Source organism: Anopheles moucheti, chromosome 3 (genome assembly GCF_943734755.1).
Source record: "Anopheles moucheti chromosome 3, idAnoMoucSN_F20_07, whole genome shotgun sequence".
NCBI classification, from domain to species: domain Eukaryota; kingdom Metazoa; phylum Arthropoda; class Insecta; order Diptera; family Culicidae; genus Anopheles; species Anopheles moucheti.
Genome location: NC_069141.1, coordinates 35,348,328 through 35,362,582, shown reverse-complemented (window position 1 = coordinate 35,362,582; position 14,255 = coordinate 35,348,328). Strand labels below are relative to the sequence as shown.

At 44.3% G+C, this 14,255-nt stretch overlaps 1 protein-coding gene across 1 annotated transcript in view; it reads left to right on the top strand.

Annotated features, from left to right (window-relative positions):
* The window catches only part of LOC128302589 (uncharacterized), a 49,281-nt gene that overhangs the window by 15,751 nt on the left and 19,275 nt on the right, over nt 1-14,255 (top strand). Inside the window, exon 3 of the mRNA XM_053039439.1 lies at nt 700-1,435. Coding sequence (XP_052895399.1) covers nt 700-1,435 — 736 coding nt within the window. The remainder of the gene's footprint in view (nt 1-699; nt 1,436-14,255) is intronic.

Below are 14,255 nucleotides of genomic sequence, written 5' to 3'. Positions count from 1 at the left end.
AAAGGCTAACAAGCAAAACCGATAAATCAGACACACCAAAAGGAAACAAAGTGGTGCATCGCGGTCGCGCAACAGTAACGCCGTAACCCCCCTTTGGTGCACAACGGAACTTGTCGATTGTTTGCATTCCAAAGCGCCAGACAATGTAAACCATTTCAAAATTCCATCCGCAGTCGAATCGTCGTCCCCGGAAGGGATGATGTTGTTAGGACGGGAAGGAGAAATGTTTTCTTTCGGTTCCGCTTCTTCTTCGGTGATCGTTCAAAAAATAAATGATCACGAACAAAATTCCATTAATGTAAACAATTCGTCCCCGTGTTGTGTTGTGTGCCGCTAGGGGTGTACAAGTGTTGGCTGAAGATGCTCCTACTTCTCGTTGGCCTTCGAGAGGCTGCCAGTTTTGAATGAGGCGGGAGATCATTGCTTGAATGAGACGCGAGGTGATGGAACTCGTATGCGATTGCATTATTGTACGTTTCTTCCGAATTGGTTAGTTCCCTTTTTTGTTTGATGATGGACACGAGGGAGTGGGTGCGTGCGTGTGTGTCGCGTTGGGGTGGTATAATTGTAGCTGAATATACAAACATTTTACCCATTCAAGGAAGGCACTTTTTTTTGGGGAGGACACATAGGAGAAGAGATGGTGATGGTCAATTAATCATAATTTTGTTCATCTTTGTCTCGGCGATGTCTTTTCAGTGAAGCGCGTGAAGTACAGGATCGGACGGTAGTCTTCAACAGGAAGCGTTCAGCATCTGCCTTTCACTCGTTGCTCTCAAATGCGTTGACGGATGAGGAACCGAGAAGCTCCAAGAAGTCATCCGAACGGTCCGTAAGCCCGGGCAGCAAAAACTACTTCGAGGAGCTGCTGAACAACTACAAAAGTAACTCGCCCTACTACAAGGAGCTTCACCAGGCGCGAAGTCCTCAAACGAAAGCGTTACCACCGGGCAAACGAAATCAGCGAAGTTCTGCCGAGGCAACAGCAAAAAGTGTTTCGAAACCGAAAGCACCACCGGCCATCGATGGTGACCTCGACTATCTGTACGACGACGAGACGGATGACAGCGTGCAAAATGACGCTCCTTCTGGCGGCGCGATGTCTAGTACGAGTACGAGAGCTCCAAGTACCACCACCACCGTGAGGACTACGACTACGACGTCTACTACCACCGCCAGCAGCATCCCGTCCTCGGATGAATCCGACGAGTCGGGTGCGAACGAATCGCGCGACGGTGCGGACTCTGAGGCGGACACCAGCTACAGTACGTACTACCAGAAAGCGTACGCAATGCCCTCGAACCCACGAAGAAACGGCAACAATCGGTACAACAGTATTGCAAGGCCACCGACACCGGTGCAGCATCATCAGCAGCAGCAGCAGCCGCACTACAAGCGCGTCCACACCGACAGGATCGATCCGGCCAAACAAGTGGTAAGTCACCAGCAGCACCACCAGCACTACCTGTACGGGGGTTACATGTGACAGAGTTTTAAGCATCGGTTGACTTGAAATATTAGCTAGCCCTCAGTTCGCACACGCGCCCCTCGGTGTACTTACCTCGTAAAATGATTATTTCCCGCGTCAAGTACTTTACGAGTGCGGACAAGTTTTACGACTTTCCATCCGCACGATCGAGGGGGGGGGGGGGGGGCTGCTTGGAGTGCACATTCTCCTGGGCGATCGCGCAAGGAAACGAATGGTGGCGTAACGATAAACATAAATCCTTTCCAACATCGGCACCCCCTCGCTCCGGGGAATTCCATGCCCGCTCCACCAAACGGTGCGAAACCGGGCCGATTAATAAAACGCTTTTCGCTCACACTCACCGTCGCGGCGGTGACGTTTTTCGGGGTGACTTTCGGCATGATCTCTTGCCGGGTGGCGCCGATTTTTCGGCCATCCAATGAAAGTAGTTCGCCGTCTGCCACCGTCTGGAAGTAATTTAGTAGAATTAATGAGGATATACATACACACAAATTCGGTAGCACGTTCGGAATTCCTACGGGGATGCTTTGCCCGAGTGCCAACGAATTAGCTCATCGCTGTAAATATTTGGGGCGTTTTAGCTAGCTGTTAGCCGAGACGACAGTGGGCCACCCAACGTTTGTCGCTCGGGTTGGAGAAAATTGGCCGCTTCAAAGTGTGCAAACAGTTTAAACTCATTACTATTGATGCCTTTCATCTTGTTTTGTGTGTGCCTCTGCTTTGGTTTTACCATTTGAAGTGGAGGAAACATTGCAAACGCTGCTAAAATACACACCACCATCACCAACACGGCTGGAAAGAGGTGATTTTTAATCTAAAAACTTTGTTTCATGCCTCGGGTCGGGTCGGCGGCATTCGGGTCGTACATTCCCGAGTCCGATTTTAAGTAAGAAACAGTCCACAGTGTGTGCGGTTGAAGATGAAGATGGTCACCGGTATCAACAGCTAACAAGCAGCATTCGATATTAATGCTGTTGGTTAGCCAGAGTTCAGGAAACTTAATTAAAAAGAAATTCAATCAACTAACATACCGCTCGCGCGGACAAACTCGTTAGAGTATAGTGGGGCAAAAGGTGCGCATCCGTGCGGGACTTTTGGTAAAAGGATGCCATGTGAATATTGAGGCATTATTGATGTGGGGGTTTATAATTTGGAAGTAAAATAGTTCAAAATGTTATTACTAAAAATTGTAATTATAAAAGATTGACTCATCACAGGCAATTTAATCGATTTTTGAAGTATCTGTATGGCAAAATTCTTAAACTGTTTTTCAATCTTTAATCCCACATGTATAAAGATAATGCAAATTAAATCAGTTCTGATTGTTACCTCTACACTAGTTGTATGAGGAACAAGATTCGATATAAAATATATATTTTATATTTCTTGCTGATTTTTGTTAGTTCAAAAACGCTTTTCTAATCAAGAACTAAGCACTGAAGATATATCTGAACATTTTTGTATTCTAGAATTAGTTGTCATTATTATTACTCTTATTGGCTAATATTTTATCATCTTCCGCATTAAGTACTATACAAATTGTAATTTTTATTCTTATCTTCGAATTTTCCATTAAGATTGAAAAAGACAAAATGCGGAACATTGTATTTGTATAATTAAATCCTCAGCGTGGGTTTAAATTAAAATTGTATGGCAAAATGTTATTGTTGTACTGTTAACTAGAAAGCACAATAGAAAATAATTGCACAAAACTCTTACTGGTTAGTAATTAATATATAAAAATACCAGTGGTTACTATTATCATATGTACCCCACGGTACACTATTTCGAATGCTTGCAAGCTGCCCTTAAAGTTGCACTTCTTGAGTGACCTTGCGAGTGAGTGGGTGAATTAATGTGAGTGAATGTGAGTGTGTGTGTGGATCTCTGAAGTTCAGGTGGCATTCCAATGCCGAAGAAGATCTCTAACCATCCAAGGAATTTTACTACATATTAGAGTATCAAGTATAGAAAGGACAAAGGCTGGAAAGGACAAAGTGATGGGGATGAATGGAAGTATATTTTTGGCTTAAGATATCATCCCTCTTTCGCGGAGGTTACACAGCCTTCCGGACGTTCGACCATCTGGAGGTAATGGAAATTCAAGCCCCAAAGTCACCGGAAGGCACGGAAAGAGCTGTGGTGCGTAATTTTTGGCCTGCCCGTAACATCCTTCCTGCCAATGCGGAAAATCAAACATTATCCATGGTTCATGTAGCCGCGCACATCTTCCGGACACGTCCGATGAAGTTGTTTGAGCTAACGGAAAACGGAAAGAGGCTGGTGCTCTCTAATTTGATTGTAAATTATGGATAACCGAACGCGCTGTGCCGATGTTGCAGCTGGTTGGCCGCATGTAAAATTTACCGACCACACCTGGATACATTGTGAATTGAGCTCGCTTTCTCGTCATATTCCTGTTGCGCTATTTTTTACTTCTTCTTTTTTTGCACTGGAAATAGACTTCATTCCGTTCCGTAAAGAGTCGCTTCTAAGGACAAGGGCATCATTTCGGGGCTCGCCGTAACAAAACGAAGGATTCCTTAAGGGCTGTTACAGGTATTTTATGGCGGGAGTACGCGCCATTTCGCCATTCTGGATCTGGCCGTTCCTTCTTTGTTAGGGTCTGGAATTGGCAAATTTGTACATTCCCTACACGCGCGCCCGTCCAGAAGGTTTCGAGGCGGTACATACCTCTCTCGCGCAGTGGATATAAAGAAATCATTGCATGAAATAAAGATGAGACCGCCAACTTTATACGATGTTCCCCGAGTTCCCGAAGATGTGTGTCTCATGCGGTGCTCTCTGGACTCCGTTCATCTTCGGTGGACCGTTGCAACAGCATGGATGTTCCTTTGCATGGAATGGGCTGCGGGTCGTGTGCCCTTGTGCCTTCGTTGCTGGCCTAAGGTAAGAAATTTTGACGTAATCTTAGAAAACTGAAAACCGACAATTCGCCCCCCGCCCCTCGGAGTCTCTGACCGGGAACAGGGTTTGTCGGAGGTCAATGGAATTGGATGCCGGGGTTTGGTTTGGTGCGCTTCGTCGGCCGGCAACAGTAAACAACGAAAACCATTCATGAAATATTTATTCAAAAGAAAATTGTGTACCTTGTTCTTCGAGGCTCTGGTGTTTGGCCAGCATTTTCGAAACGGAAAGGGGGTCCCGTGATAAAAGCTACTGTGCATCCTCCCCATTACGGTTGGAAGGATGCTGCCCAGTTCTTTCCTCTTCAATGAAGCTGCGCCCCAATGAAGACGGCAGTGGCGCTGCAGACCGTACTACACACGGGCAACAATAAAAGCTCTGTTTTGTATAAAGAATGAACCACAAACAACCTACCCCATTCACAAGGGGAAAGTGTTTCTTGCTTCTTTTTGGGATAGAAATTCACTTTGGCTCACTCACACTTATGCTTGCGAACCCGGCGAACCCGCGTGTTTTGGGGGGTGGACGAGGAAAATGAGGAAAACGGGTCAATGTATTGTGTATGCAGCGGGGGGGGCACTGTTCAGGAGTTTATTTTTACCATTCCACCAAAGTGACTCCAAACGTTTACTGGAACGATCCGGACGGTTTAGCTATTTCGGGCATTGGAGAGGCAGATCGCTGCGTGACTTCCATGCTGATACGCTTGATAAACGGTGTAAAAATCCATGTACAAAATATAAGGAGATTAAATTGTTTTGCGGGTTACTTCAAGTGTTCTTTCTCCTTCTCTCTGTCTAACTTCTTCCGCCATTGGTCTCTCTTTCCTGTTTAACCCGAATCCCTTTCATTGGCTTCCGGTGCGCAATGGCACGCTGCTTGCTCTTCATCCGACCGGTTTGTGCCGCACACGAGGGACATCGGCGACGCTTCAGCGGTGTGTAGAACGCAATCTTCACGTACGGTAGCTTCTGTTCGTCCGTCAGCTGACGCCACCGTTCCGCACCCTGGCGCACAATTTCCACCACCGGAAGGTGACAATTTTTTTGCCGAAAGTCGCGCAAAAAATTCAAGTACGGATTACGCGTTCTCTTGCCCGGCTTGCACATCCCAGTACCGGCACGACGTGGCGTTGACGTTTCGACCGCAGCCTTGGCCATTCCCAGCTTCGTTTTGTTGTTGCTGGTGGATGCCATTTGTGCAGGATGTGCAGCAGCAAATATAAAATTTTGAATGCGTTTTAATAGCAAAATCAAATGTTGTATATAAACGATGTAACTGGGCGAAACTGAAGACATCAACTATGGTGTCTTTACCGTCTTTACTGTGAAACACTGCCTACTGTGATGTGGGAATGGAATGCACATCGCCACAGCAGTGAGAATGGCAGTGAAGAAATAATCGACATTCGGCAAACGTTTGCTTGGACCGATGGGTGTGTGTGTAGCAAGCTGGGCAAAATTTAACATGTATACCCGTTTAAAAAATGCACGAGATTGAGATTGAATTCGAACCGAGGCTGTGCATGTTTGATGGTTCCGATGCCTTACACCGACCGGTGGAATAAATCTAATCTAATCCCGTACCCATTTTCGATGATGAAGATTGTCGGGTTTATACGAAAGCAATTCGATTTCGAGGGCCGCTTAGAATCCCATTAACACTACCAGACAACCGGACCATGCGGACCATGGAGGTTTGATCACCGGACTAGCGTGTAGCGTGCTCAACGGTGAGTATGTTGTGTAAAATAAATTTAAATAATTTATTTCATACACCCGCTCGCCGTGGTGAATGGCGAGAGAATTGTTTCACCGGTTTATGACGAATGATCCTTGGAATGGAGATTACGCGCTTACGAGGAATCCGTTAACCAGAATGGTGCACCGTGCGCATGGGGATGGATGAAATCATCCGCAAGATGTCAACCGAACAAGGTTTGTCCACCGTCCACCGCCGGGTCTATCTTATCTATTCACCGTACGCTTCATCATTTATTGCAACTTGGAAGCAGTGGCGTGCAGCAGCAATAAGCTTTGCAGAATTATGAGCGAAACCGTACCGTGCGTCGTCAATGGCTTGTGGTCGATTAGTAATTTATGGTTCATCACCGCTTCATACCGTTGTGCTGGTGCACGTGGAATGGGATGTAGTTCTTTGTAAGCAGCGCAGTTTGTGGTTCTGCAAAATGTGCGCACAAAACGTTAAGTCCATTTGTCATGTGCGATGGACGCATATTAGGAAGGATGAACGTAGATTGAGCGAATCCCATACATTCTACTGTCAGGGATGGGCAAGATGTCAAGATTTACCATGATTTAAGGATTTAATATTTATGTGGTTAAGCAAATGGAATTTAACGGTTCATTGGTTTTATGTTTAGTTTTGTCTAAAGCTCGTCGTTCATAAGCGCTGACAAAATGAAAGAAATTCCTAATTTTAGGATATTGTGACACAAACACCCAAATGAGTAGCAGTCTTTACATTTTATTTTAAGCCTTTTCAAATACCTCAGGGTAACGTATGTGATCTAGAATTGAGTTTTAAAAATGCCTTTTGGGTGTTTTAAACGTTATTAAACAAAATCTCAACACTTTAGTTGCAAACAAGCAGGATTTCAGAAATTTCTTATGATTTTAAAAATTAAATTTAACGTAAATTTTACTCAACTCAATTTACACCTCTGTGAAGAAATGCATCTGTTAGATGTAAAAGTAGTTAAATATATAGTTGTGTTGATACAGTATTACATAAAAATGGACAAATAGCAATACGGCCTGGCCATTCCTGAAGAAATAAAAAAGTGAACTAAAACAAATCCCTTTTTTGCCTCCACTTCGTTTAAAATTAGAAACTTTATTTCATGAAAGTTGGTACCAAAAAATTTTATCTTTTGTTTTATTTTATGTAGAGATGCAAATAATATTGTTTAAAATTAATACGGAAAGCAAATAATACGGAATATGATGTGGAACTCATCAACTCATCTCTTCGGCCCTATAAATACCTGGAATGAAAAAAAGATTTGCCTACCCCTGAGCTAGACGACGTGTTGTCTGTTTTGCATACAGGCGGTGGAAAATCCTTACCGGCCACCGGCTGTGGCCCCTACAAGACAGTCTCTTTCTATCGTTTCGCGAAGCAAAAAAAAGGCTTCATAAATAAAATATGCGAAGTACCGCAGCAGCATGGTAAGGATGAGTGGCATCCCCAGTCGCTTTAATGGTAAGCCAGCGACCGCTGATCGAGCAAATGCAACATGGGGTCAGGGCGCGCACACATGAGTCACCTTAATCGCATCCCCGAATAGACACCACGGCCCGTTACGGCTGAGTAATTGCTGTCGAGATGCCAGCTGCTTTCCACCAGTCCTGGTTGATCTACGCGAAAAGCTAGTCACCGCCCCCTGATCGCCGGCTAGTCACTCCACACCAACGACACATTAATCCGCTCTATTAGCATACCACACGTAAATAACGTATTAAATTCAATTATCTCGCCTCGTTGAGCTCGCTGTAAATTGTTTCTGGAGCTGGTGGCGCTGTGTTCCTGCCGAGGCTGAATTTTTAGACCAACGGCTCAAAATATGACGAGCGCGCGTAGGGCGGGACCACAGCAGCAGCGTGGCGATCACTGGCCTGGTCTGGTACTGAGGCCCGTCCGAAAGGAAGGAAGCGAAACCCGTCCCGTTCTCTAATCCTTGCCGCGTTTCGCTAATGATGCAGAAAGGCTACGGAGAAGCCCTGGTTATTCGCTTAATGCATGATGCATGAGCCAAAACTGCCTTACCGTGCCACGGTGGGGTCATGCCGTGGTTCCACTGGATCCAGTCCGGGTGTAGTACCCGGCAAGACATTATTATTATGCCGTTTGCCAAAGCAACCGGTTCGCGCCGGTGGCCATCCCATCATCTCCTAAGCAAAGGTATCATTTTTCTTCCTTTCGCCCCGTTACGCTGATTAGCGACGAGTGGAGCCCTCGTGCGAAAGATATTAATTATGATGACAATAATTCCACCGTGAGCGCGACATGTTCCGAGGCTTCTGCCGCGGAGTGTTTGGAAGTTTGTTGGGAGGCAGCATATTTTGCGCTTTGGTGCAACATTCCACCAACCAACAGCATGTGCATGTGGAACAGGGCACAGGAGAACGAACATCACAGGTCACAGCAGGAGACCGTTTTTATATTCTTGTTTAGCATTTGTGATTTGGCTTTAAGCTTCTTACGCTTCGGGCATATTCAACAGACGCAAAGGACACTCTAATGCTGAATGGAACCTTCAATTGGTTCATCTTCTTTACCGGCTTTGTGCACAAACACACGGTTCTTGAAAGGTATTTTTTGCATCATTTTGAAGTCATTTGCAAGGAATTCGCTTCATTGACACTTCTTTTACATAATCGATGTTGACGGTGGTGCGATTCCGGGAACCTTTATGCTTTCTTATTGTTTTACGATGGTGAACCTTTTTGCCGACGTGGCAATGATCCGTGTCTCGCCCACACAGGTCGTTGTGCATTGCACAAATTTTATCCACTACACACAAAAAAAAAACAGTCAAATCAACCTACAAACACGGTAGAGGGACAAAAACCCCAGGTTGAGCTCCTCTTTTGATGGCTGCTTACCGTTTTCTCGCGTGAACGGAGTTCCGCGAACCAGAGTATGCTCGCGCGCGTGGGCCCTCAGCAAAGCACGGTGCCCTTTTTGAAGGAGTGGAAATCATTAAAACCCATCACCACCCGGGCGTTGTAACGCGAAGTGCGACAAAGCGATTGTAATACAAGATAACACATATATACAGTAAAATATTAATGAGACCGCAGGCCACACTCAACACATCAATGACAAGAAGTCGCGAATTTCTTCGCGTGGCACAGCCTCGCGCGCAAACAGCGGCTGTGTGTGAAAAGGCGGTTTCACGTTCGGGCAAATAATAATGAATTTTTAATTGAAATCTTTATTGACGGCGATGTGCCACGAATGGGGTGGTTGGGTTGGCAGTAAATTTACCCCTTCCTGGAAACGTCGTGTGCGGGTTTGAGGCAATCTGTCATGGAAACGATTATACAGGGAAGCAAGGGGCAATAAGCAGACAAACTCAAGCTCGGCGTCTTCCTTTAAACATCAACAAGCATTAAAATACAATCGAAAGCATGAAAACATATCCATAACTATTTGAATAGCTATGCAGTATGACGCTTTTTTAAAGTTAAAGGACCTCTAATATCAATTAAATTAATCAATTAAATTAAGGTAACAATATACAATAAAATTTCAAAGCTTTTATAGCACACCTTTGTATGATTTTAGTGGCGATTTATGCATTTTTTAATGACTTTTTAGTTCAATTGAAGGTAACTAAAAGAGATTGTTTGGGCTTATTTGCAATTCAATAAATGTCTAAATCTAATTCAAAAACGTTACATGCTAGGGTCATTCCGAGTCATTCTAGAGTGAGCTGAGACAAACTGAGAGTCCAAATATGGGTTATTAACTATTTTGAAGGATCATTCATTCAATGCTATACAATCCATATTAATGCAACTGTAAATTAGTGATGGGAACTCCGGAGTGTATTCATGAATCCACTATGATTACGGATTACTCCGGAGTTAACTCCGGATTTGATTTCTGTTCAACATACTCCGGAGTCGACTTATGATTTGAGTTGAGAATACTCCGGAGTTATCACCGGAATCAACACTGGAGTCGATTACGGATTTTTTTTCAACATTTCTGATTTCATTTCCCCTCCGGAGAGATTCCGGAAAATATTGGATTTAACCCAACACCGATGTACATCCATACGATACGATCGTATTATCAGGATTTTCTCCAGAACTTAATACTTGATAATTCAATGCGTGAATTGAAAATAAATAAAAATACAGTTTATTTTCCCAACATTCAAGTAAATCTTTTTCAATTGTCGAATGATGATGAATTGAATGAAAATTATTGAAGAATTAGTTAATGCAATAATAGAAAGGAAACAATAATTTCAGGGACTATTATCCCACATTTTTCCTATTCTTAGTTGGAATTAATTATAATTTACTATTGGTATACATTCTTAGGAGGGTATTTTCACCCCGTATTCCCATAATATCATTTTCGTTCTAGAAAGTGGTCGTCTTTCTTTCCCGTTCAACGCTCTTGATCAGCAGCAACAGCTTGATCGAAGTAACCCACCGCCTCCTCGTTATAAACTCGGCACAGTCAAGGGTTAAGAAGCATACTATTGCGTCGGTGGAAACGCTTTTGTTTGCCCCTAGCAACCACCATAGGCTCTTGATCAGCGATTTAGCAAAACACGCTAATGCCTGACGGAATGGTGGTGCGTTGCATTGATTGATTTTGATTTTGCTAACGAAGTGGTGATGATGGCAGCACTGGAGGCCTTCCGTTTTTGATGAAGTTGCCGCCGTTTGCCGATTGATTGAGCAGCGTATCTTGAGGGGTATCTTTGGAACGGATCGGTGCGACACACTCAAAATCCAATCCCTTTTACTGGTGAGTTGTTTGCGTATGCTGATGAGAGTCGCACCATTGAGACGGTGTGACATCGTATGATCCAACCGGGGGGGAAAGGGTTTTACCTTTCCTCGAACGCCAATGAGTTGGTGGATTTTCACGCCTGATTAATTGTGATTTTGAGCCGTGTTTTCAAGCGTCACACTCACACCACCGAACGCCACAAAGGGCAATTTTGGTACAATTTTCCCTGGGAGAAACTCCCCATTATAAACGAAAGCATGTACCATTTCTTCATCCCCCAAACAGGCAAACAGTTGGAGGCACAGAGGGGTGTGGGTGGGAGTGGTTCTCCCACTGACAAACTTGTTGAACATCGGGGAAAAACGGTGGCACCCAACGGACCACCGATAAACACAAACACGCCAATAACTTTTCCGATCTTTTGCCGACGAATGACAAATTGTTTGTTTACAGCCGCAGACGTTTTCAACGGTAGCGCAATCAAACAGAACGCGACCCTCCGGGCGCCCTCTAGCTCCCCAACCAAAAAGGGTAGGACACCGGACGAAGATACCTTCGCGGCACGCCTGCTGCAATCTAATCGTTTCGCCATTTGATCAACTTCAGATCGAGCCGTTGATGTTGTTATGGCCGTCTCGGTGCGGGGGTTTTTTGTTTTGGGTTATTTACGAGACCCGAGTGTTTGTGTCAAATTTTGTGTCACCCCAACAGTTGACGGTGTGGAAAATTCTCATTTGCGCGCTTTGTTTTTCCTTCCTGCGCAGAAAGACCCGCAGGGAAAGAAAAATGAGCTCCGAAAGGTATATCAAACATCGGCGTGTAGGTGGCAACGGTGCGTTGACATCGATGGCATGATCCTTCCGGCTGACGTGGGATTGCAAGATGAATTGTACAATTTATTCGCATGTTTGTGTTCGTTCGCAATCCAATAATCCTTAGCAACCAACGGAAGCATCGCGACCGGCCGGCTTCGATGTAATGATGCCTTCCGGTCAAGGATGAGCCCCCGGGGGCATTCATTTGCATCGGGTGACAACATTTTGACTGATTAGCTACAGCTTATGCTAAGGCAGACGGTACTAATGATCGCTAATGGGCTCAGCGCATTGAAGTGAAGATTATGATGACGGATTATCGTGTCATTATTCTGGCACACAACAAACAGCTAAAAGGTAACGCTCGCTGAAGGCGCTGGCGATTAAATGATGAATGCAATTATTATTCATATCCACCACCTTTTCACTACCCAAGTCTCCCAATACAGGATGAGAAAATGTGTTCGAAAAGACGAAGGAGGAAATGTATGCTGCGCGTTATAAACGTTCCTCGAACAAAGCATTTATCAAATCTGTTTTTTGCTTCATTAAAAACCAGCTTCACAACAGGATGGAGTTAATTTGTATTTTATTCTTCTGGGCATTTAATGTTTCTTTTCGACGTTGACATTTATTTTCACACGATCGCTAATCAATAACTATTTTGCAAAAAAAAAATGTTACCAATTTTTGCGTATCATTTGTTGTTTGACTGAATAATTTGTGTAAAGAATTCTGGTGGGAAATTATAAGTTCGGAAAGCTAAAGAGGCATTCAATGGGTAAAGATATTTGACTTATTTTGATCTCCTTGTCACTCTACAACCATTCTCATAGTGCTTTTAGCGATCTTGGTCTGCTACAGGAGTCTTTTAAATCTTGCGTATCACTTTTCCTGCAGATGTTCAAATCGGTTAGACCGTTCAGTATCATCCATATGTAATTATCATCCTTTTACTGCGTTATACAACTATGAACTTATTATCCTTTCGTTCACATGGAGTTAAATATTCTTTTGAATATTTTTCATTATCTAATCGAGTGTGTGAGACTACTAGAATTATCACATCTCTCAAACTGCGGATGAAATACTCTCATGCGGGTTCAAAGAGGAATCAAGTGTATATAGTGAAGAGAACTTTATAACTTTTTCTCAAGAGCTGGCTTATCCTTGTTGTTATCAGTTAAATAAGGGAACAGATTTTGAGTTTTGGAACTTGGACACTGGAACAAGCAGTTGATGGCAATAGACTTCTACTCTCATATAAAACAATTTTAAGGAGTTTAGTGGGTAATTATTTTATGGAAACAATTCCTTAACCGACTTTAGAAACTTTTTACTCTTATAAATTGCAAGAACTTTCTAGTACAGAAAAAAGCTTACTGTTGTAGTTCTGTTTCTAATAACAAAGTAAAAATACTACACCCGTAGACCACCAGAACACAACAATCAGTATCGATGGGAATTAGTTTTCCATTCACATCCTGTGGTCCGCTTATCGGCAAATCTTACGGTGGCCCATACCTACTCGGTCCCAGCACCCAGCGGGATGATTGGGATAGGATTTGTAAAATATTCATTGCACACAACGTCGAACGAATTGTTTATTGCGAATCCATAAAAGGATGTCACACCATCTCCCCAGGCGCAATCTCCCACCGGTAAAAGGGGGAAGCAGCTTCGAGGTGTTTGAAATATGGCACTTTTCCCTACGTTTGAGGCCTCGCGTGTACTGCTGTGTACTGGCCACCACCATCGCTGGTGTCTGGAGGTCATCACTGTCAGCATGTGTGCTGCTGTGCCGGTGGCAATAAATTATCCTACCCTCTGACACACTCTGGGCGAAACGCGAGTGCCAGAATCGTAATGCAGCACGGCACAGTGCATATTCGTGACAGTCGTTCGGTTCGAGTTCCGTGAGCGGTTTCCGTCTAGTTTGTTTCGTTTTTTTATTGCTAACGTCCCGCAGAACTCGTACCGGTAGCCTATGGTTTGGTCGCAATCCGTGTATCCTAATCATGAATGCAAAAATGGTTCACGTACAAATATGAGCCACGGTCAGTCAGCCACCAGCGGGACTACGGCACGGGACATGGGTCGCACAGAGTCATTGCAAACGGGGCGAGATTTAGCGCTCCGTTCGTTCCATTCATATTTTACGCGATTTAACACTTTTCCGGTAGAGGGCAACACATGGACAACATAAAGCAAAAGCAAAAAAACCCCACTAACATGTGTTTGGAATAAATTGTTCACATAGTATTGCTCCACCTCGGCTCGTTCGCATTTGATGCTTTTGGGAGCTATATTAGCTTGACAGTAAGGTGGGAAAACTGAACAAGCGCTCCGCTAAGCTATGCGATTTTGGGATTAAGTCAACCCAGATGAAAGATCACAACGATCGTTTTTCATACCTCAGCCCAGTAGCGCTCACTTCCTCAGTGGACCGCAGGGAGTGGAGGATCATATAGAATTATTATGCGCAAGGCAACCGGCAGCACCCACATGTCGGGGAGACACTG